This window comes from Fistularia commersonii, chromosome 25, assembly GCF_037954325.1.
Source record: "Fistularia commersonii isolate RoL2024-O1a breed Wild chromosome 25, RoL_Fcom_v1.0, whole genome shotgun sequence".
Classification (NCBI taxonomy): Eukaryota; Metazoa; Chordata; class Actinopteri; order Syngnathiformes; family Fistulariidae; genus Fistularia; species Fistularia commersonii.
In genome coordinates this window covers 10,572,676-10,598,080 of record NC_141308.1, presented here as the reverse complement: position 1 = coordinate 10,598,080, position 25,405 = coordinate 10,572,676, and the positions used below count along the sequence as shown (strand labels likewise).

The following is a 25,405-nucleotide window of genomic DNA, read 5'->3' as shown; positions in this document are numbered from 1 at the left end:
GATTAAACTTAATTTGAAATTGCTACAAATTTTAGAAGAAAACAAATCATCAAAAACTCTTGATATTGCATTTTATTATTATGTGATTGCTTGACCACAAGGAAAGCAAGGTTTCAGAAATGAATTCTGTAACGTGGTGAGCTGTTTCCATGGAAAGTATTGAGGAAAGCATGACTAATCCAACAACTTTGGCAACTTTGTGTGTCAAGGCAAGGCTTATCTCTTGCCGTAGAGTTTTAGGGTGTAGAAATAAATGCAAATAATATGAAGATATATGATTTATGAAGGAGCTATATGATCTATTTAATGTTGACGGATTTACTGGCGAATGCAAGACAACACCGCTAAAACTCCCCCGGCGAGAGTTGTAATGCTCAGTTTTTATCGATCCCGCATGATTTACTTCAGCGGGTTATTTTTTTTGTCAGGCTAATTTCGGGGGATTGAAAGAAAATATTAACAACAATACAAACCGGATATTGTTTTACAGCTCAGGCAATTACAGTCGCTGAATTGGTCATTAAAACTTAATGCCGGCCTTCTGTATCGCACTTTGTATAAAACCTGTCAGTGGATTTTTTTGTACCTAATGACCTTAGAGCTGAGATGTAGCACTTTAGCACGTTAGCACGTTGGTGGCTCTAAGGACAATAACGTTTGCCGCAGTATCTTTGCCCAGGATATTCTTTTCACCTGCATTATCTCTGTGTTTATTGCAACCGATGTGGTTCTTTGCCCTTTTGCGAGCCCTCGAAGAGGTTCGCCTCGCGGTGCCACGTGTGTGAATACCGATCCACGTGTGGATGAGAACAAGACTTGAAGAAGAAGGAATAAGGGAAACACTCATCTAGGTCTCAGAGGGAGGGCAGATATATGCCCTAAGAAGTTTTAAGTGTTCAAACTGTGATTGATGTATTCTTTCCGTGATAATCTGATTTGCGTCTAAATTGTTTTTTTTTTTTTTATTTAAATTTTTTCTCTCTCTCGAAAATGGATACGTCAAATGAAACCTCTTTTCATGCACACCTTGTCCGTCTCCCTTATAACCGAGTAATTTATCAGATCCCGAGCCGCGGCGGTGACTCAGAGCCGAAAGTGGAGCATTAAGAAGGAACAGCTATAATTCTTGCTCCTGGGTATAAAATGGACTTGGCTTGCCGCGCTCTCATGACTGGCATACCAATGACAGGCTCTGACACTGCCAGGCTCAGGCAAGGGTTGCGGATGGAGGAAACTGTTGCTGACTGTTCAAAAAAAAAAAAAAGATGGCGGGAATAAGATGATAAAAATAGGGCGAGAAACACGCTTTCTAATCATTTCTACGACATGCATTACTTCGGTGAGACTTTAATTCTACTTTGAAAATCCCGAAGTTGAAATGTTTCTTGGTTCCTGTCACTTAGTGTCGCTCAGCACTGGAACTGAACTGGAAGAGCGAGTCATTTTCCACTGCTGTCATAATTATCAGCGTAGCTTTTTACAAGGCAGCAAAATACACATATCGAAGCGAATGGCATCACGGGTGGTGGTTTGTGTGATAGACACGATTTACATTCTCGCCGCTGTTTGAAAAAAGCTGATACCTTCTCATTGAATCACGGCACAAAGCAAACCCTGCAGTAATTGATAAGGACGGTAATACGTTTAATTTCCTACGCACCGGTTACAGTTCGATGGCAAACTGCACATTTATACACAGACGCAGCAAATAGACGGACATGCAAAAATTAAAAAAATGGTGTTAATTTGTTCATTCTCTATCCTGTTCATGCTAGGCAGGAGCCAATCGCGACTGCCATTGGAAAGGTTGTCAGTCAATCACATAGAGACATGCAAACATTCACGTCTGGGCATGAACCTGCTGTATGTTTTTGGACTGTGGGAAGGAACCGCAGAAATTGAAGAAAACCCACACGAAGTATAGTATCTGCCCATCCAGATTTGGTATTGATCAGAATACCAATTACAGTAGACGCGGATATGATTTTGTGTGAAGTGAAAAAATAATATTACAGGTGTTATTTACCCTTTGTGACTGCTGTCTCCTGGTTTTAAGAGAGCACCCTCCCACCCTTTCATACCGCACATACAGCAGTCTGAAGCCATGCGGTAAATATCGAGGTCCATAAACTGTGACCTCCAGCTGTCAAATAACGTGTGACATTAAATGCTTACCGATGATAATTGATAAACGACGGTCCAATGCATTTGCTGAATGCTTGTTTCTACATGGGAAGATCCATGAAGTGGTCAAACCAAAGCTTTGTTCCTCTTTAAACACTGACGTTATCTCCATTTTTCATCAAAAGTAGATTAACTCTGCAACTGAAAGTTAGACAAGCTTAGGAATGGATCCATTGTAAAGGCTTACAAAGATGAATTTGCTTCACTCCATCTTACTGAAAATGTTGACGATCACGGTTAAAACCCCCCTTACCTTAAACCATGAGACTAACCCAAGCCGTTACCCTAACATCGTGTTTTAATCTCACGCAAGTTGTGTAAATATGCAAATGCATGGTGCACAAATGCAGAATTGGTAACACTGGTATGGAAATTTTCGGACTATTGAGCGCGCCCGAATATAAGCTGCACCCACTAAATACGAGTAGAAAAAAATAATTTGTGCATATATGGGTTGCACTTGTTTATAAGTGTCCATTTGTAACATGTATAAAGATGTTACATGGAAATCAAATACATACCAAAATGCTTGTTTCAAAACACTGCCTGAAACAGGTCGTTAAGAAAAAAAAAAAAAGACAGTAGCCTACCAGTAAACGTCATTGATCTCTATCTTTATCTTTATTCTGTGTCCACTAAAACTGCTGGTCGTCTTATTGAGTGTCGGAATCACCCAGCCTCCGAGTTCCTCCGTCACGCTTCCTTAGTCTCTCTTTCGTCGTCACTCTCAATGTCATTTGTGTTCTGCGGTGTCTATGTGTAATATCATTGGTCTGGTGTGACGAGGCGAATATTTTGCATGAAACTCGTTGGCCTGTAAAAATCCATCCGTTAGCCGCATCAATGTTTGGCTGCAGTGATAAGAGCGCGTGTGGAAAAAGACGTGGCTAATAATCTGGAAATTACAGAAACCCCTTTGTAACCCAAGAACCAGAATCCCAACCACTTATCACCATGATTTATTTCTAATCCTTCCCAACTGATGTAAATCTGCAGGTTAAAGAAAAGATGTTCTCAATAATCATTTATTAATAAGATGTCCTTATTAATTCTTTTATAGCTTGGATGAATTTGCTCTTGACCCTCTTTTAGCATCTTTCATCTCATTGTCTGGCATCTTTATCTCTCCGGCATGTGTTTGGGTCTTGTTTCCACGTTGTTACGCGCGACACGCATTGAAATTCAACCCTTTAAGACCCTTTTTTTAAATCAGCGATCCCGGCAAGCTGGATTTTTCACGAGCGCCGCCATGTTTCCAAGGAATTCAGATGCTGTTGGTAGAAATCGTAATCGTAAATCGTAATCGTGATTTGAAAGATACATCTCAACGGGGAGGGGAATCGCAGACAACTAGCCGTAGCCCTGGTGGGTTTAAATGCAACCCTGAAATAATTCACCGGAGTAGAGGATGGATTTTTTTTTTTATGGTTTTTGGATTTTGATTGGTGTCGATCGTCGAAATGTCTAAAAAGTGCAAGACAAATTATTTCCGAGAGAAAAAACGCATTGTGGAAAAAAAATAAGAAAATAATCACTGGATTAAAGGATGGATTTTTGGGATTTTGATCGGTGTTGATCTGTGAAATGTCTGAAAAATGCAAGAAAAGTGATTTCCGAGGGAGAAACCGCATTGAGAATTCAGGGATTCCAATGGAAAATACAGAGTCCGTGAAAACATTGCACTGCATTACTCCATTTTAATGGATTTATTTATGTATTTTATCAAATGCACAGCGGTAGCACGCCGTGCAATTTCCTGTAACCCGCTGACCACCAGGGTGTCGTGGACTCACGCTTGAGAAACCCCGCCGTGGACTCGCTTGTGGTATTTTTATCCTGCACCAAACACACAGATTTCATTTCCCCGGCGTGTTCCGGAGATAGTTCGGGATTAGGCAGCCAAAGAGCGAAGCCTGTCTCTCGGGCTTTGTTGAAAAAGCAGATTTAGACTTTTAACAGCTGAGCGCAAACAGAGGGGAAGTACTTTCTCATAGATAACTTTTGTATCAACTTTAAAAGTCTTTAAAACTTTACATATTCACTCACCCTCGGGACTGCTAATTATATTTTACAATGAGTCCCAGACCGGCAATAAAATCACTCAGTCATGCGAAACTTTTCTCCGAGTTGAAACCCAAGCAGAGAACGTGCAAAATCCTCACGGAAAGGCATCCGTCTTGGAATCGAACCCATGACCGGCTTGTGAAGAGGCAGCAGCGCTAACCGCTACGCCCCAATAATCAGAATAAATGCATGTAGATGGTCTGCAACATAGATCTGCTGCACTCTTGTGGTGGAGAAAGTACCTCAGGATTTTACTCTCACGTCGCTCACTCGCCTTGGCCTGTTTTTTTTTTTCCGGCACCTCCCAAAAAGGCAGAGTCTTGTTTTCGAACTAACGGAGAGATTTTCCTCGCGGAGGAAAAATGATGGTCCTTATTATAATCGCTGTAATCATCAGACATAATTATATATGATTGGGTTCATCCTGCAAGCTGGGATCACCGTCGTCAAAAAACCGATTTTTATGAGAAACAATGCAGAGCACATCTTCATGGCGAGTCCGGGCCGACTCAAGAGCAAGACCCGCGCTTTTAACAGTAATGGAGATGCGTATCTGCAGGGTGATTGGAACCAGGGCTTTGCTGCAGTGGAAAATGAGAGCGGAGTCACTGCTCAGGATCTTCGATGCAGAATATGACATGCAGAGTCCTGCTGAGATGCACACTAATGAAATGAAATGCGGTCGTAATGGGAGCTCAAATGGGTGGAGGGGGCTCTGATTTTCACGGCGTGCCGGGCTCGCCTCGGTGACACGCCGGTCTCTCGACGGAAATACTCCAAAACAAAAGCTCGCGCAAAAGCAGAGGCTGACTGGCTTGCAAATTCTGTTTTTGTCACAAATCATAGACCGTACATTGGGAAGAAGAAGGAAAAAAAAAAAAAAAAAAGGGAACGGTTGCGAAGACTTGAGGGTTTGCAGATGGCAATAAAAATCAATGCTGCATTCAAATCAACACGCTCATGGGACACGTACTCGGCAAATTAAACTGTAACCGCTGAGATGTATGCCAAGCCTTCAATCTCTTCTGTCTAAAGTGTCCTGGCAGTGGATTTATTACAGCTAAGAGATGTCAGCGGGAGCTGAGGGGGCGGGAGGATCTCTGCAAGGCCAGATCTGCCTCCATCTCCGACTCTTTCACTCTGGAGACTCTCTACATGTTCATTTTCATAGGAATCTGAGGAACATGACAGGACTGGAAGCCTGTGATTTGCCGGCTGAGGGGGAAATAAAGCTGTGTGTGTGTGTGTGTGTGTGTTTGTCATGAGCGTGTGTGAATACTGACACCATTGTGCCTCCCTGTAGGTGATGATCCTGTATTTTCATCCCAGCGTGTTTCGCTGTATCCTCCTGAGGTGGGTCCGCCTGCTGGGTTTTGCCATCATGTACGGCACCGTCATCCTCAAGCTCTACAGGTATAGTACAAGAAGTGACAAAAACACCACTTATCACCACAATGCAGGGGTGTGATACTGAAAAACATGAAAATGAAGTAGAAATTAGCTAAAAATCCTTGAAAACATTAAAAACCACCCTAGAGTAGACGGACCTGTAAATAGAAATGAGGTCAAAGGTCATGGGTTGTTTGCACTTTTGCTAGTATAAACAAAAGCATAGGCAAAATTCTACATGATCCAGCACATTCTGCACACACACACACACACACACACACACACACACACGTCTAACCTGCTCTATCCTCCTCTCATGTCAGATACATTCTTCCCCGGAGAAGCATTTCAAAGATGGAGATTGGGTTTGCAGAGGAATTGCAAAGGGGTTAAAGGCCAACCAGAGCATTCCCCTGGCAAAATTACAAAATTACCGATTTGATTCTCTTCCCAGCTGGCGGGGTGTGAAGTGTGCCCTAGGGGACAAGCTCTTACGGCCCGGCGCCCGCTGAACTTGCCAGAGCTGGGATAGATTCGTCACAGTCTGGTTGGGCGAGAGCAGATGAAGTGCAGATAAGATAGTAAACAGAAACATGACTGTTTGTCCGCGTGTCTAGTTTCGACGGTGAACTTTATTTAATCTTCCCGTTGCTCTCCTTCTCTTTCCCTTTTTCCATCAGCTTAAACCTATTCTGACTGATGTGTTGCATTGTTTATTCCCTGTACAGGGGCGGCATTGTCTTCTGCGGGCAGGCTGAGAGCCGATGCCGTGCGGCTTATAAATGAATATTAAAAAAAAAAAGAAAAAGAAAGAAATGCTGACCCGCATAGGAAAATTCCGGGTAGTTAAATCCGTCTTATTATGAATAACCAAGACAAAACTATACGGGTGCCCCTGTCGCGTTCTTTCTTTTCTCTCTGCCTCCTCGTCGCGTCTCCCTTCAGCACAAGGCAAGTTAGCAGCCGGCGCATCCCATAAAGAACATGAATGAAGTAATAAGGCCTTCGCTCCGTGCTCTTTCTAATTCAAGTCTGCGTGTTTTTAAGAACAACAGCCATGAGAGAGCGGAGGACCAGCTTGGACGGAGAGAATTCAGCCCGCCGCCGGTAATGTTTTCGGCCATCTGCTCCCATCGTCCTCTCCTCCCCGTCCATCCAGAGTGCTGAAGGTGTTCCTGTCTCGGACGGCCCAGAGGACGCCCTACATGACCAGCTGGCGGGTTCTGCGTCTCCTGGCGGTAATTCTGCTGGTGGTGCTGTGGTTCCTGGTGGCCTGGACGTCTGCCGTGTGTCAGAACACCGAGCTGAGTCGAGCGTTAATTACGGCGGGCGTCACCCCGGAGGGGCTGCAGTTCAGCATGTGCCTGCTGGACCGATGGGACTACATGATGGCAGTTGGTGAGTGGATTTGTGTGGTGATGGATAAGAAAAGCTAAATTAATGGTAAATCACTAAATATGCTATTTACCATTATGGCATCACCATACATATATGAATGTATTGTGTAAAAGTCAGATCAATGGTGCCACATCAGCGTTGGAACGCTGCAACCAAAGCCTAACATGTTACATTTTCACTCATGATTTTCACAACTTATGGAGGAACAATGTAATGCAGTGCTCTTGAAAGAGAGAGGGTCTTAATAGTATGACACTCATTTATTTTATTCTAACTTTCTTTCCCCTTGCCCTAAGTCATCGTGTGGAAAAATCCATTATCTTTACCACTTACCCCGTTCACACTCGCAACCACACGTACGCGCTTTGGTCTCCAATTAACCCAACTTGCACGCCTCCGGTCCTCGTCGCTGTATTGAGTGCAGCCCTGCATTGGGAAACAGTTGTAAAAGAAAAATTCTCATTTAATACAGAAGGAGTTTTGACAGTCCCCAATAAACAAACAAACAAACAAACAAATAGATAATGATGTGGAGGATGAGGATGATAATTTTTATTAATTACAACAAATAGCAACAAATTTGAAAGTCAAAAAATATTAAATCAACGACAACAACTATTAGAATGATAATAATAATAATGTTGAGGATGAGGATGATTATTATAACAACAACAATAACAACAACAAATAACAACAGAAACCAAGGGACTTAATTGATAGCAGGGAGTTTTGAAAGTCAAAAAATATTAAATTAACAACAACACAACAACAATAACAATAACAACAATAAAGATAATAATAATGATAATAATGATGATGTGGAGGATGAAGATGAGGATGATAATTATTATAACAACAACAATAACCAAGGGACTTAATTAATGCCAAGGGAATTTTGAAAGTCAAAAAATATTAAATTAACAACAACAACATCAACAATAATAATAGTGTGGAAGATGAAGATGACGATGATAATTATTATAACAACAACAATAACCAAGGGACTTAATTAATGCCAAGGGAGTTTTAAAGTCAAAAATATGAAATTAACAAAAACATAATAATAATAATGATAATAATAATGGTGATCACGATGACAATAATTACATTAACAACCACAATAGTAATGACAGTAAATAAAAACATCAACAAAACAACAACTATGATAATACTACAACAAATAAAAAAAAACAATAATATAAACTATAAAATAGGGTGGCATGGTGGTGCGGCAGTTGGCAATTATACCCCATAACTAGAGGGTCCCTGGTTCAATTTCCATACCTTTCCTGTGTGGAGTTTGCATGTTCTTCTCTCCATCTTCGTGGGTTTCCTGCGGGTTGTTTGTTTTCCTCCCGCAGACCAAAAACAAACAGGAGATTCATCGGAGACCCACAGTTGCCCGGAAGTATGAATGAAAGAGTGAATGATTGTATTTCTCAATATGTCTGCGGTGCTGTGATCGGCCAGTGTCCGATCTAGGACGAACACCGCCTCTCGTTCAGAGGCCACTGGACTAAGCCCCCCCTTTGCCAGTACCCCTGCATGCGATATAGATAATGAACAAATGAATGAAGGGATGATAAAATCCTAACTTCAGCTGGGATTGGACCAGCATCACTGGAGGTTCCAGTCCCAAAAAACAACAATTCACTTGGTATCTGCTTCATTGCAACTCCAAACGTAAGCCTTCCTTATTGCTTAAAGTTAGTTTTGTCCACAAACATTTAGTTTGTTTAAAAAACCGCTCCACATTTAACCCCAAAACTTGCCAAAATTTGAGTTGTTTTTTTTTTTTTTTTTACATTTTTTTAGCATTCTTTTTATCATGTCTGTGCATGTCTTTGGGGAGTGTGTTTGGAACGAGGAAATAATTCATGGTAGCGAAAGTAATCAACACATTACGCACATGTTCCTCCGACTGTCTCTTTTCTGAGCCATTTATTGAGCCAAATAAACTGTGGATCCCTTTCCCCTAAAGTAAATTACACTAAATGGAACATAAACGCATTCTGCAAACTGAAACTGCTGCCATCTGTGCTCCGTAGTGGGTTGGTGGAGGGAAAAAAAAAAGCCAAAGCTGTGCCGGGTAAAGTCAAATCACGCAAGTGTTTTATTCATTATATATATTTTTTAACATTCTCGACTTCGCTGATTTTCATAGTCAAATTAATTTCAGCTGTCTGTAACAACCAGCGGCGGGGAATGTTAATTTCGCGTCACGCGTCATTTTATCAACATTTTTTGGCATCTAATGAATCAAGAGTCGAGATCAGATTTTTTTTCGCTCAGCGTCGAAAAGCAAGTCGACGTTGAAATGTAACGTCAGACTTCAAATATAAATTACCAAATCATTATTGGGCGGGCGTTTTTAACAGACATTGACAACACCACGTCAACTTGGGCTACAGGCTGTGTGAGACACCATCAGATTATAACATCATCCCAAAAAAGATGTTCATTGCGCCGATGTGTGAATGAGAGTGTGAACGGTTGTGGCCCTCGGTTGAGGCTCCGGACCTCCTCCAGACCTTGAGTGCAAGATAAGTTGTGTGGATAATGAATGAATGCATGAATACATAAACAATTAAATGTGTAAGTAGCACTCACTGTGTTAGAACACATGGGGTGACTTAATACAGATGGTAAAACACAAGAATATTATTATGAGTAGACAATGAGAAATGAGCCAAGCCACAAAAGACAAATGATCCTATAATAAAACATCATGTCAAATCGGAGGCTTTTCAGGTTGGTCCCGAAAAACGAAACCCGCTGCTCCCGCTCGCGGTGTGCTTCCATCTCACCAGAATAAAAGCTTGAACGATCAATACTCTACCTTCAAACGCGTGACACGCAAGTTCAGTTTCAAACAATGCACATATCAAAGTTCAGTTTTTTTTTTTTCCTCAGGTGTCTAAAAGATAGAAGCAGGTTGATTAAAATTAGATAAAGAATGAAATTTGTTTCGGCTGCAACACGGCCAAAACACCATGACAGGATGAATGAATGACTAAAATCGGCAAAAACAGTAATAACAAACTTCTCCTCCTCGAAGTAATTGAGAGCAATCCTGCACGAGTCACCTGCTCACCCAGGAGACGTTATTGCGCCGTTGTTCTCAGAAGCTGAAGTTAAACGCTTGCAGCGGGGAACGTATTGGATAGTGTCCACGGTTTGATCCACGCTCGTCTCCCGGGGTCTCGCGTCAACGGTTTAATGGATGATACCGCACACCGAACTTAACAATGGGATGCTTTCATAAACAAGATGGAGTACATCCTTTCTTGTAGTGACTTTGCTGCCACTAGCATGAAAGCAGAACACCTCCAAAGGGCAGGATGTATCATCGGGTCCCTTATTTATTTACAAAGCAGAATAAAAGGGGAATTTCTGCTGCAGGTTCAAGGCTCTTTTATGTGTTGAACTTTAAAGGCCTTTAATTGCTGGTTAGCTCACATTCTTGCAAAAGCTGGGTTTCTTTGTCATCCTCCAGTTCCCGGCTGCATTTTTTTCCTGTTATTCATTTTTTTTCTACTTCACATCAGTATGTGAGAATTCCATCTAATATCCTGCCATTTAAAAAAAAAAAAAAAAAAAGGGATCGGACTGCATAGAAACATCACTAAAAAAAAACAGCACAAGAGCAAAGCAGTTGTTTCAGAGGGACTACTTGATCATCCTAATACAGTGTGAACCTTTTAAACTGTAATATAGCCCTGAATACAGCTATTTAATAAAACGTCATTACTTGCAGATAACGGCGGTGATACTGATGCTGCTGCCGCTTCTGCTGATGATGATGACGATGATAATGATGATGATGATGATGATAATGATGATGACGCACTGTTTGGCCTGCACATTTCCTCTGCCTTTGCAAAGCAATATCAACAGACTAATAAGACAGCACTGACTGTTTCCTCTTGGAAGAGATCTGACACTTAGTCCCCGCTTCATTTACCTTACCTCAGCCACTTAAGCCCAACCAGTGCTAGTTGGCATGACGACCTGAACTCTGTAATTTTTACCTCCGCCTCTGAGGACACGGAGGCTGGCGAGAGGTTGTGCGTTGCGGGGGACGGCGACGGGCATTTCTCATTGTCATATTTAGAAAACAGGTTGCAACGAAGGCGTCGGACGTAAGACTTTTAAATGTCTTTTCGGAGGCTTTCTAAAAATCCTCCACTTTAGCATTCTTAGCGAATACCGAATGTGGGTGCATCGCTGAAAGCTGGAGACCCACATAGCCTTGTGTGGGTTTGTCCTAGTGTGCGTATGTTATAGTTGTGACCTAAATTATGCATTCTTGAAGGAATTTATGAGGAAATGACGAGCACCTTCGTTCAAGTCGGGAGATCAGAGAGAGAGGAAGGACGGATCCTTAAGAGACGCTCGGTACCGCTCGGAAAAGTGCTCGGTAGATGGATAGACGGACAGAAGCAGACAGAAGTGGAAGGGACAGCGCATGAGTGCAGCCTCTGAAGTATGAAGCTGGCAGGGACGTGGGCAATGATGCAAAGAGGAGTGTTCCACCACTGGCTGAGTAGGATCTTGACAGGGAGAAGAAGAGGAGCGAGCTGATGATGGGAGGTCAGCTGAGGACACTCTGGAGACAGAACAGAGTAAAACATCCTCAGAGGGAATGTAATGTGTGTGTTTGTGTGTGTGGGGGAAGAGATAGGATGATCCCACAAACACAACGCTCTTAGAACCGTAATCCCTCATCGTTTCTGTGTGTGTGTGTGTGTGTGTGTGTGTGTGTGTGTGTGTGTGTGTGTGTGCATGTGTGTGTGCGCGCTCCAGATGAGATAGGGAATAAGGGGGGAGCTGCTATTTGCTCCGACAGCTGGTGAGAGCACACCCAGGGGCCGATGCCACCCTGAAAGACGGGAGACGCCCTGCGACACCACAGCGAAAAAACGTGCATGTCACGCTTGTGAAAATTAACTTAATTGCTTTTCTGTGTTTCTTTTATTGTTTTTTTTTCTTTCAAAGGAACCCCTGTGTCTCTTGAAAATAAATAAATCATCCCGTTTCAGATCGAAATTAAAAACAAAAGCCAAGCGGAACCGATAAATATAAATCAATAATGTCAGCAACAAATAACTCAGTCGAATCGGCGATTAACGTGCATTAGCTGATCCTGATTCCGAGGCTAAGTACCATATAATTACCAAAGATTTATAGAGTCGACGAGAAGCGTTCATGCATATTAATGACCTTTAATCACTGCTAAGAATTTATGGACTCAAACGCCAACGGAGCTTTTGGCAGGAGCGCCGCCGTTCACTTCCTTCAAAACAAACATCCGTACCTTAGCGTCCATAGCCCCACTCTGTGATGCTCTTTTGTTTTTGCTTTTCTAACGTCTTTAGCTCAACAATAAGAAAAAGTTGAAAAGTTTAAGCCCATTTTGTTGTCAGTTGCCAGGGGCGAGGGAGTTGAGTATTTCATGCTATGCAGCAGCAGGTACGGGATGTTTAAGAAAAAAAAAGGTATAATGCTGACTCTGATCCAAAATGACTGCTGACTTGAACAACTAATTGCTTTGAAATTGAGTTTAAAGTTCACAGACGAGGTGTGTTTTGCTATTGTGCTGACTTTTGAGTCATTCAGGTGTCCATATAAACTCGCTTGATTCACAGAGAGGAGTCAAGCCACTGCATACATGCAACTTTGGTTACTATCGCCATGTTGCAGGGCCACTGCGGAAACTTCATTTCAAGCAATGCTTGTACTCAAAAACACTCATTCATTCATTTACGTGGTGCTTATCCTGCACTGAGAGGTGCAGTATACATTGAGCAGCACCGCTCGAGCACCATTGGACGACACCGCTAGCCAATATATAGACATATCGACGCATTCACCCTGTCATCCAAACATCATATAGAGCAGGGGGATTACGCTTTTGCAGCATGGGAGCTATTTATAAAATGACCAAGTCAAAATGATCTACCCACAACAAAAATGCAAAATATTCTTCATATGTTTAATGTATGTTGATGTACCTTGCACAACCGCATGAGCCAATATTGCACAACACCAAATAATTATGCACATTTTTTGTCATTACCCAAGTTCACTCTGATGACTTGCACTGAATTGAATCATAGTCCGGACAGTAGCTGCTTCCAGCCGGCGTTATTAATGATGACGTGACTCACCTGGATGATGCTTGGGTCGCAGCTTTCGCTTAGAAAGTAGGCCGTGTGAAAAGTGACTGCTGTCCAGACAACTGAGATTTTAGTTCCTTTCTCTTTCTCAGCTCGCTTTTCGGCGGGATGTCCGTGTCGTATTTTCCGCGAACGGTCCTAAAATGCCGCTCCAGATTATCCTTCTTTGGTATTGCGATGGTAGAGCGGCAGATGAGGGAAACGCACTTCGAAAACGTCATCGCGGAAAAAAAAAAAAATCCTCCCCCCATTTCGCATGAAAGCGATAAGTTTTTGTCTTCTTACTTGGTCCAGCTCCCCCATTCATTTTATACCCTTTCTTAAGTTTAAGAGAAAAAAAACGAGGGCTAATAATTGGAGGTGGCTTGCTTACTAGCTTGTTAGCTTTCCTGCACTTCGCGCCGTTGCTTGAGCATGCGCAGTGACCTGAGTGTCAGAAAAAAATCAGATGTCATCTGACTGGCTGTCCTGTATATCAATCAAGATGCGGGATAGATGATAGGCTGACATCAATATTCCCTCTAAACTGCGCAGTTGCGCAATTGCGCGCTGCTCGCACACTCGGCGCACAAGAAAACCGATCCAGCGCAGTGCAAATGAATAAGATGTGTAACATTTTTGTCTGAATCATTTTGCTGCGTAACTCTGTGAGTGACAGGTGTCAAGCCAATCATACGATACGATGCAATTACGCTACACAGCCAATCACGGCCTTGACAGTACCTGCGCACCAGTGACCTACAGTCAGTAGAGGCAGGTGAGGCCGGGCCTCACCTGGCATCATGGAAAGAAAAAAAAGTAAAATGAAAAAAATAATTTGAATGGTTCTATTTATTCAGTGATTTGTACTATAAACTTATTTTCAACCTAACTTCACCATTTTTAGTGTTTTTTTTTTTTTTTTTCAAAATCGCCAGATAAAAATCCCATTTAGCGTTTAACCGCACGTCACTGCTGCACACGTGCTCTGTACATACACGCTATTTAAAAATAATAAAAACAGTGTGGCGGAGTTGAGTGACGCTAATGCTAGCATGCTAACCCCTTATCATGGCGAAACGAGCAGTAAAACCAAAGTAAAAAAAGAAATGTGGTTCTTTTAAGTTGGAACGGCTGTCGGAGTACGTGCAGATAGAAGAACAAGCGGTAAAACTGGGTGAGATTTTTTTTCTTTTTTGAGTGAGAAACATCTGCTCTGCAAAACATGTAGCGAAGCCAAAATTGAGTGAGTTTTTTGATGGAAAAATATGGACTAAATGGAAGCTATGATCCCAGGTGTGATACTGGTGTGTGGCCACAGCGTGCAGATCTAATGTTGCTCACAGTTGTTCCCAGTGCGCTCAGGGAGGTTGTCTGTATGCCCAGACATATGAAAAATTAGAGGGAAAATTGACCCACATATATTTTTTTTAATATCATGCGATCCACCCGTATAACCTTTGCGATCGATGTACTGAGCACCCCTGGTATAGAGATATTAACTCTTTAATTCACATCATATAGAGACAAACAATCATTCACTCATGAGGGGCACTTGTTCCCAAATTTCCTATTAAGCCGCTGCATGTTTTTGGATTGTGAAAGGAAGAACCTGCAGACAACATGCAGACTCAACACAGACAGGCCCGCTTGTCTGAATTGAAACAGCGGGGCAAAAATGCTAAAAGCTGCAGCAAACAAATGAGTTTTGCAAACAAAACAAAAAAACTCAACAAAAGAAAGAAAAATGTCCCTGTGATTCAAACCACTTGGCTTGTCAAGCTGCTTTGTTTCATCCAGTTCCTTCTTACCCAAGAGAACATGATGATATAATTTGGCGGCATGAATAGTTGAATGTGCAGCCAATTTTCTTTGAAATCATACGCATATTCTTTTCCAAATAAACCATAAATATTAACGCCGCATGTCTGGTGACGTTCATTCGCCTCCGTTCGCAGAACCCCTTCTGAAGCTTCACGGCCTGGTGTTTTGCAAACCGCCGCGTTTTTTTGAGGAAATCGTCTACCATCAACCTCCGTATTTTAGATTAAAAAAAAAAAAAAACGAGATGCAGATGAAGCGGCGGATCCGCTCCCGCTCGAACATCTCTGTGATGAGCGTGAAGACCGGAATCGGCGGAAAAACATCGAGGACGAGCCTGCTACAACTTCGAGACTCCGGGGGCATCCAAATCGATATCTCATGCACATCCCTCAATAATATAAACATCGCATTATTCCCTGACATGTTTAATAGTTTTAGCGAAGCTAAAAATCGAATGAGATTTCACGCTCCAAGCCACACGGCGGATATGAGAATATAATTAGGACAACAAATGCGGTTAGGACATCAAGCATGTGGACCGACCCTGTTTTTGACCTTGTTTGTTTCTTCTGATTCCCAGCCGAGTTCCTCTTCCTGCTGTGGGGCGTCTACCTGTGCTACGCCGTCCGAACCGTCCACTCGGCTTTCCACGAGCCGCGCTACATGGCCGTGGCCATCTACAACGAGCTCCTCATATCGGCCATCTTCCACATCATCAGGTAGGCGGCGAAATCCGGATCGAAAGGGGCCGCCGTCGGCGCCGACGCGAGGTCAATGAACAGGGAGGGGGAGCTGAAGTCGTTGTTGTTTTAATTACGATGAGAGAAATACATCTCGGTTTCTGGTGGGTATTACAAGCGCTAAATGTGTCAGACAAAAGGCAGATGGACGTCCCGCCCCCTTTGTCGGGGAAAATGAGAGCCTCGGCGAGGCGCATGAAAGCAGGCGATTAAGAAAAAAAAGTCTTTCCTGAGCAGACGAAGCATAGATCCACTGTGCCAGAGCCCAAAATAAACCCCCCTATGCAGTCTCTTTCTCTGCTCTCCGTCAGAATGACCACTCCATTTACACATTTCTGAATGTTTCCCGTTGTATAAACGATAAATTTAACCTCACGTTTAACCGCAAAGCCGGGGGCAGTTTATAATGGAAGTCATGCCACTGACCTATTTTTGTTATGGCTTTTAAACAAGTATTGATTTAATATCACGTTCAATTGCTTATATTTGACAGCATCTGTTTTTACGGGGGAAACGTAAATTATAATTGACGCAGAACAGACGACATTAAAAGGAACAAAGGGAAGGAGAGCTGGTTTTCGTGTAGATCTTCATCTTTAAATGTGGACTAACTCGCGACGATAGAAAAGCAGATGTAGTTCTCCTCGGTGCAAACTCCGAGGCGAAATCTGATCACGGGGAAATTTGATCTCTCCCGCCCGCTGCGCTAATCCACTTCCATCTTGAACATTTCCAGCATCTTTGATATTTAGGAGTCCAAACATCAATGATTATGTCTCGCACATCAGCAAACGCTGGAGTCGAGACTGCCAGCTCGGTGTTGGCAAAGCCACAGCCGACTTATTTAAACCCCTCGGCGGGCAGACGAGCCAACTTTTTATCCGGGCTCTTTTTGCCTTCTAGTTTTGATATCTTTTTTTTTTTTTTCCTCCCAGCAAAACATCCCTCCGCTCCGTCCGGGTTTCCCCGAGTGATTCGTGAGCTTCCTGGCGTTCCCTCCGGCGCGTACACGGGAAAAAAAAAAAAAAAAAAAGAATAAATCTTATCCCGGAGTATGCGATGCGCCGCTGTTCTCAAATACAAAATTGTCTGACGAATGTCTCCTTGCGTAAGTGGGCCGGCCCGACGGAATAAAGGATTTGCGGATGTCGCCAAACTTTTCCTTCGGGGACATATTTTGAGCTGAATAAAGGTAATGAATTGCATTATACCGCGATAGAGGTATTGTGATAATATCCCGCCGCGGGGCCCGTCCTTCCGAGACGGGGGAAAAAGTCGCATTTCTCTCGGGCCTTGATAGTTCCTTTGTCTTACTCGCCTCTCAGGGCAGTTGCTTCACTCTTGATTTGTCCTCCAGTTTAGCCCGAGGCTGTTAAATTTATGCCTGTTCGCTTTATTCCCCGGGTTCGCTTGTTCCTGAGACCCTTATTAGGTTAAAATAAATAGCAGCCCTTCGAAAATTTGCCAGCCTCTGCTCCATGTGACTGAATAGAAGTGGTCAGGTGATTCTTATAGAGTGCCTGCAGGAGCTGAGGGCAAACATTTCCATTTGTCCTACTCTGTCTGATAAAACTGTTTGTGATTGAATGGTCTTTCACTTGGGCAATGAATAAGCAGTCTATTGTGCCCGGCACAACAAAAGGGAAAATATCGCATTCTTCTAATCTGCTCGAACCCTGAAAGAGCCAATAGGTGCACCTTCACTGATGGTGTGAAACGTATAAATCAAATGGTTCTCACTTGCTTGGGAATTAGCTATTAGAATTTTTTTTTTCTTTTTTTCCGCTGGAAAGTCAGCCTGTTAGCTGCTGTGGTCCAGAGATAAGGCTCGGTGCGCGCGTGCGCGCGCGTGTGTGTGTGTGTGTGTGTGTGTTGGTCGTCGCGGCGATACCCGCCGTGCTTTTAGATGTCTAAATTAATTACTAACACGAATGTGTTTATTAGTAAGAATGATGGTAACGGGAAAATGACCTTAAGGGAAAAAAAAAAAAAAAGGTGGAAGAAACTCCGAAGCCTGAGCTCTTTCCGCCTCTTCTTTCTCACTCTTTTTCCCGCAAGCATGCATTGCATGACTGGCAAGCTGCAATCTCCTCAGTTATAAAACCTTCGCTTAAATAACGACATAGATTTGGATGTAAGAGGGCGACCGGCCTCGAGCTCTTGTGCACGATGTTTCCAAAATGCAGCCACTTGTTACAGCCTTTATAGGATTTTGTGGAATTGCCACCGTCTCAAGCCGAAAGCAGAGCAATTATGACGAGTCGTGATTATAAAAGGACACAATGAAGGGAATAAATCGCGCTGAGCCGATATTAAAGACTCGATTTAAATTGTCATTCCGACGGCGGAGGTAGACGCTCTCGCTGCTCCGCTGTGCGGAAAAGATGCACGACAGATCGCCGAGCAGCCCGGGCGCCTGCCGCGCACTATAAAAATAAAGTTAGCAGGGGCGGCGGATGTGAAGCACTTCCAATTAGGAGGATGAAAGAAAAGAAATGCAAGAACTATGGTGTTGTCGGCGGTGAAATTATCTGTTCTCCACATGCTGACATGTTTTCACATATGTCAAAACACACGCGTCCCTTCGCGTCAAAACAGTGGAATCGGCTACTTAGCAACATGAGCGGGAGAAGATTATGTTTCTGATGGCTTTTTAAACAGTTGTAATTGTAACAGTGAGGGTTATGAGGATTTAGAAGCATCCTGAATGAGAGCGGGGGCCTTGAACACATCTTTGAGGAACACCTTTGACTCGTATAATAAATGCTGAGGTGCGGTTTTCTTCAACGACAGGACCTTTTGTCCATGTTGTCAATGTCCGTCAATATTGCTGTTATTTATATATTCTTTAAATGGACATCTGGACATTTTTCCCTGTCATTAAGAAATTAATGAATGCCAGCACAAAACAAAGGGCTTTGCCACGCTGATTAACAACTTAAGGGAATTGGAAATTAAATCCTTTCTTCCAGTTATTCATGAATTCAAGCTTGCGTATACATGTAGAGAGAGAGAGAAATGTGTACATATAAATGTATATTTATATAAGGTAAGATAAACTTTATTGATCCACATGGGAAAATGATTTTGTCACAGCAGCGTTACAGTTGTCATTTCAAAAATAAATATGAATATAAATATAAATAGAAAGACAATTAGAAGACAGAAGATAGCAAAGACATCCGCAAATAAATAGACAGCAGGTAGAACAACAACAGGAACAACATCAGGGATAAGAATGGACAACAGAACGGAACACTAAGGGTGAAAAATAGACAACTAAAATTAAACGATAATGAAAAAGAGTGACAATGGCAATGACAAGAACAAGATAAATAAACATAATAAGACAGGATGCGTGAGGACCGGGACCGACAAGGATAAAAAAAGGCGTCAGAGTTCGGGGTGAGATCGTGAGGTTGTGGTAGCGGCACAGATGCGCCTCAGGCCGGTCAGAGTTGTGTGTATACAGAGATATACACACTTGTATGTATCCATTTATTTTTCATAATGTGCTATAGGAGTTTGTTTGCAGAAACATGACCTGTAGTGAGAGCAGGGAACAGGTTAACTCAAATCTCAAGAGGTGGAGGTATGCTCTGGAAAGGAGAGGAATATTTTTCTATGCATTTTCAATCAATATTGAATTTAAAAACGCCTGATTTTTTCCTTTTGTTTCATTTTGTGTGGATGATTTCATACAAAATAACATCAGTACATTTATATGATCATTAATGATGTTAAAGTCAAAATAAAGTGCCAAAACTTGTAAATTTTTAAATTGCAATTATCATTTTGTTCAATTAATATGATACCGAGTGTATCCACGTGTAAGATAATGCCACCCCTAGTCTAGAGGAAGACCTAAGAGAAGATTTTAAGGACGTTGCGAGAGAGGATATGAAGAAGGGGCGGATACAGAGAATAGGTTTGGATCAGGGGTGTCAAACCGGCTCGCAAGGAGGTTCGATCAGGCCTGCAGGTTAATTTGAAAGTGAAAAAATGCATAAAAGACAACAATTTCATTTTTTTAATTAAATACAAATCAAGAATTTTCCACTAGGGGGCGCACTATTTTCAGAGTAGAAGACAATCCGCATCACTGAGAGACCAATCAGCAGATGTTATCAATACGCCATCTGTTGCTTGTTACGACGTTTTTCTGCCCTGTCCTCTACCTCCTACGCCCTCATTAGCCAAATGTCGTTATCAAAACAAAGAAAAGTAGATAGAGAGTGTAGAATTTTTAAAGTAAAATGGACTATTTATTTACGGACACGCACGGGAAACCCTTTGTGCTTGGTGTGTTTGCAACGAATTTCGGTATTTAAGGAATATAATATTCGGCGCCACTACGAGACTCATCACGGTGAAAAATATGACAGCTCGCAAGGACAACTGAGAAAAGATAAGATCAACCAATCGCTGGCGGGTCCGAGGAAACAGCGGTCCACTTTCACCCATAGCCGAGAAATTAGTGAAGCAGCGGTAAAAGCCGGCTACCTAATTGCTGGTGAAAATGTGCGATTTAATGTTCGTCAGCAGCTTCACTACAAAAGAATATGATGGAATTCTACTGCTCATGCAACTCCATACATTTTCAGTGAAGGTGAATACTTTCTTCTTTGCACGTATAATGGCACTCTCTTTAGTTTGTAGGGTGTAGGTAGGGATTCAATTTAGATTTTATACGCACATGTGTAAATGGTTTGAAAATCCCTTTTGATATAAGTATCATTTAATCTTAAAGTGCATTACTATATTTTTCAATACCAATTACTTGTTAAAGTTTTGTGCCTTTGTACGATCGGTGGGATCAGTTGCAATGCATGCATGTGAATGATGAAAGTAAATTACACATTTGTCTAAGGAAATATGAGTTGTTTCATGAGATGTTTCATAAAAGGATTGTTCATTAAATTGCAAGATTTTTGTAATGTCCTTGTACTTCTTTACACCAAAAAAGGGGAAAGACATGATATTTTGGTTATTTATTGCCGAGTATGCTATCATTTTAATGGTTTGGCCCACTTGACCGGCCGTATGTGGCCCGCCATGAGAAATGAGTTTGACACCCCTGGTTTAGATGGAGAGGGTTGATTCACTGTGGCCTACCCTAAAGGGAAAAGCCAAAAAGAAAAGAAGAAAGCTATAGGAGTTAGAATAATCAATGGTTATTCTGCGATCCGAACAGAAAAACACGGAAAAAAGGGTGTGAGGTTTAATCAACAAAAATGCCAATTTCATACATTGTAATTGAACCAATCACAGAGACAAACAAAAAAATTGAAGAGGGGAAAAAGTGTGTTTTTTCCTCTGTCCTGGCAATTATCCGTGCCTTCTATAGCATTCAAGACATGTCTTATTTTAACACGGTATAACAACACTTCAGTCGGTCCCGAGTTAAACAAATCTTTACTCCTCAAAAAAAAGAACGCAAACTGCCCCAATCCACCAGCTCTTTTATAATCTTCACACAGTTTTGCTTTCATGCCTCTTTGCGGCTGATGTTTTAGAAGCTGAAAATTGCCTCTGGATAATGGTATTTCATTCTGCCCTCCTCATCCGGAGAATCGCTCAGTGCCGCTTTTAATGTCTCTGTTTGTCTGGGCTTATTTGACAGACACGAAAAGTACCGCGTTCGACTTGCTTTCAAACACGACATTTGATAAGTTAAATGACGAGGATCTCTCCTGTTGCCGTTCCCCCTGCAGGTTCTCCCTGGTGCCGGGGCTGCATCCGGACTGGATGCTCATGCTGTTCTTCGCCCACACCCACCTGACCGTCACGGTGACTCTGGGTCTGCTGCTCATTCCGAAGGTAACTCGCATCGTCCCACTCGCTTACGGTCTCTGAGCGGTTGCGATAATTGGTCAAAAAAGCAAGCCGTTGTGTTGCTGTTGTCATGGAGATCCACACCCCTGACTAAGACCGACTTCCAACTAACGAACGACTCGGGGGGGGGGGCCTCCAGGGAGCGACCCCGAGCCTCTAATGGGCGCGAAACTTCGGAATTGTCAAGACTCCGATCGCTTAGAAAGGTACCGAACATTCCTTTTAAAGACTCAGTCGTCTGTTTTAAAGAAAACAAAGCTGTAAAAATGCTCTCTTCCCTGCAATGTGGTCAGAGGGGACACAGAGTTGTCGGAGCCCCGGCCTTCCGGAGGCATCGAGAGATATAGTGCACAATTTTGTGGTTGTGCACGCCGGGATTAGGGTCGCAATATGAACCTGCGGAAGCGTGCGATTGTTGCCGCGTCACGCCGCCGACGGAAGGCTCCCACAAGCCCAATATCTCACCGCCGCACCGATGACTTTCTCCGGTCGCCTAATATCTTGATGGTCAATTTCATTTCTTTCGCACTGCCGTCTCCAGGAAACGCGGTGCCCTGCCGTCGGCCGAGAGATGTGAGCTCGTCCCCGATGAGATTCCGCGAGCTCAATCACTGTCTGATCTAATCGGTATCATTTTCTGTCATTGGGTGTTTGGAGGACGCGTCTCCTCTTTGTCTCCCTGCCATTATTTCTCCCCTCGGATCGACGCACTCTTAAGACTCGAGCGGTTCGATACCTCAAGAGCTCATTTAGGGCTAAATGCTTTGCAAAAAGCAGGATCTTTTATTTCTTTCTTTAAAACAATTTCTCGTACAATGAAGCTTTCCCCGGCTCTCTCGAGGTTTCGCCGGAGAATCTACATTTATTAATAACCGGTGCCCTTCCTCTGACCCCGGCCCTCCCCGCCGCTGTCACTACCGCTTCCCCTGAAACTTTTGGCAAATGGAAAAATACACCGTGTGCTGTTTAAACCTCGGGCGGTTCCATCGGTGCATATGAAACAGACGGAACAAAAAGTTGTGCGTCAACGTCGGACGAATTCTAAGATAATGAGAGTTTAGTAGTTCTCGGAAGAATTAAGCGCTTTGCGCGACGAATCGGAATCCATTACTTTGTGCCACGGGGAGAGTTTGTTCTTCGGCGAAGCGTCCTGACTCGCTTTCCGGGAAGACCGACGACAACAGCCAACCTAACGACCGTTGATTCGGACGCGGATGTCGTCTCACGGTTCGACGGCCGATGCTTCGAAGATAAGAACGACGTGTCACCTCGCCTCATCTGAAGAACCGCGACATTAGTCGAAAACGTCGTCCTTCTCCCGCCGTCAAAACGGTCCAGTACGGTAACTCAATGCTGATTGCGAATCTGCACCCGTCATATGTTCGTAGACACGTGAATGAATGTGAACATCATCCACTTGCCAGAAACGGACGTCTGGGCATAAACTGTTAATCGCCCCCGGCAAGATAATTATAGCATTAGCTATTCAAACAGGTACGGCGAATTAGTGATGTGACTTGAGAATTCGCTTATGACTTCACCGGAGATTAGCGAAACACGACAAAAATCTCTGTATTGTAACACATAAGAAGATTATACAAGCCAGCCCACACTTGCGCATATATGTGTGTGTGTGTGTGTGTGTGTGTGTGGGTGGGTGGGTGGGTGGACAAAACATTTTTTGGTGAGAGTATCTCCAAATTCCAAAACATAGGATTTTAAATATCCTTGACATGATGACTGGTGGCTTTAATTTAAATTAAAAAAATCAATTAGGCGGTGTTTCACGGTAAGAAGGTGGATTTTGAATTTTCTTACCGCGTCTGCGTTGGTTTCCACCGTGTTCTCTGGTTTCCTCAACCTGTCCAAAAACACACAGCAGGTCAGTTAGAATTGCCCGGATATGTGAATGAATGAGTGAATGAGAAGGAAACGGTTGTATTTCTCTTTATGATGCTTCAGCGAGAGAATCAACGGTTATATTTCTCTATATTTGGCCCCGCGATCGACCGGCGATCGATGCGGGACGAATCCTGCCAACCTCTTATCGGGCGATGGGCAGGGTGGAAATGAAGGGAAAAGAATGAACGGATCGATTCGGCATGTTTGAACCGAAGGCATCGGGAGTATCCGAGCTAAGAAATCCGCGATCTGCGTCTTTCTCAGGGGCGCAGTGGGCAAATATGCAATCTATCTCTTGTAGCAGCGTGAGATGGGATTCCTGCGGTGCGAGAAAAATACACAAGATCTGAAATCCTTCTTTTCGGGACATTTCCACCTAATGCCGCACTCGGCGGGATACAATTCTTTAACTCGGATCCTCCGCCACAAATTAGATACTGCGAGTTTATTTGGACATTTGCGTTCCGGAGCTCCCGCATTCCCTCACATCCAAAGAGACGAATTTGTTACCGTTGCCTAAAACGCATTTAGACTCTGTTAGTCGTTAGTGTAATTTAGCTAAGCTCTCCCGGGGGGGTCTTTATGTGTCTGATGGAAAACATTTAACTCTCCTACTGTGTTAGAATTCAATACGCCATCAATGTTCTCCCTTCTTTCATTCTTTCTTAATTAGGCACCTCAGAAGTGTAAGTCAGTCGTGCACACCGGGATAATTAAGCACAATGGGAGGATGTTAATCTCAAACACGCCGTCTGTTTCATGAATCCGGGCAAAATATTTGCCCTCCCATAGGTTCCGCGGCTTCCGGCAAAACTATATAATTTGGTCTCGATAATCAAATCAGGGGAAGGCGGCTCTGCGCGGATCACGTACTTAGTTTCTAAACCGTCATCGTAATGATGCGTCCTCATTTCGTATTTTATTTCGGCGTTCAGAAAAGTGGGAAATTAGTGTCTGCAAAAGCAGAACTGCTTCAATTAGATTTTTTTTAATGCACAGTTTGTATATTTAAATTGTGGGGAAATTAACGAGTCAAATAATTATAATTAAAAAAAAAAAAAAAAAGCGATGATGTATTTTATTATGATTATTCGGCTTTTGAACTCGATCTCGGTTCTCTCAGTTCACTGGATGCGACACAAAAATAAAGCGAGTTTGTTAATAATTGTTTAGGGTCGTCCCCGCATACGGAGCTGATCCACCCGAATCTTCTCCGAACTTAGCAAGAACCCATTATAAATTTCCAGAATGTGCAATTAGAGTAAAAACATGCAGCATTTATTTTGTATTTCATTAGAAAATGAAAAACAAACAAGTTTCTTCATCCGTATTCTGCTCTTTTTATGAACTGTCGGTTCATTTGTCCAAAAATAATTAACTGAATTGCGGGATGGCGAGTCTCAAGTGCTCGGGGTCAACAGTCCAGAGCATCTAAAAGAGGTGGAGGAATTCGCGCAAGTAAGGTTGGTACTGGTGGAGGAAAGGTTTGGGGGTGGTGTGGAGAAGGAGAAGAAGACCAACCGGTCGTGGTGCAAGCAACGTCCGGGTTCATCGGCAGTGAATCCGTCACGCTGGGTCTCACCTTGCGTTCAAAGATTCCCTCCACCTTTTGTAGTTCCTGTCCAAAGGGACCCAGGCCAGAGACGACATTGCGACCGAGGCCTACGAGGAGGAGCTGGATATGGGGAGGTCCGGCTCGTACCTGAACAACAGCATCACCTCGGCCTGGAGCGAGCACAGCCTGGACCCAGAGGACATTCGGGTGAGGGTACTTTTATCTGCTGAACTGCCCTACGGTGGTGAAGGATATGATAAATAAATGTAGAGAATGACACGCTTCCACCAAACTGCTGGAAGGTCCGTGATTTGATTCTGATTGGGTGCCTTTCTTTGTGGAGTCTCGATGTTCTC

General features: G+C 43.1%; 1 protein-coding gene across 1 annotated transcript in view; it reads left to right on the top strand.

Annotated features, from left to right (window-relative positions):
- Positions 1–25,405, top strand: part of gpr158b (G protein-coupled receptor 158b) — a 70,066-nt gene that overhangs the window by 38,407 nt on the left and 6,254 nt on the right. Inside the window, exons 6-10 of the mRNA XM_086172352.1 lie at positions 5,552–5,661; positions 6,797–7,035; positions 15,598–15,736; positions 21,472–21,577; positions 25,110–25,256. Of these exons, the coding sequence (XP_086028478.1) occupies positions 5,552–5,661; positions 6,797–7,035; positions 15,598–15,736; positions 21,472–21,577; positions 25,110–25,256 (741 nt within the window). The remainder of the gene's footprint in view (positions 1–5,551; positions 5,662–6,796; positions 7,036–15,597; positions 15,737–21,471; positions 21,578–25,109; positions 25,257–25,405) is intronic.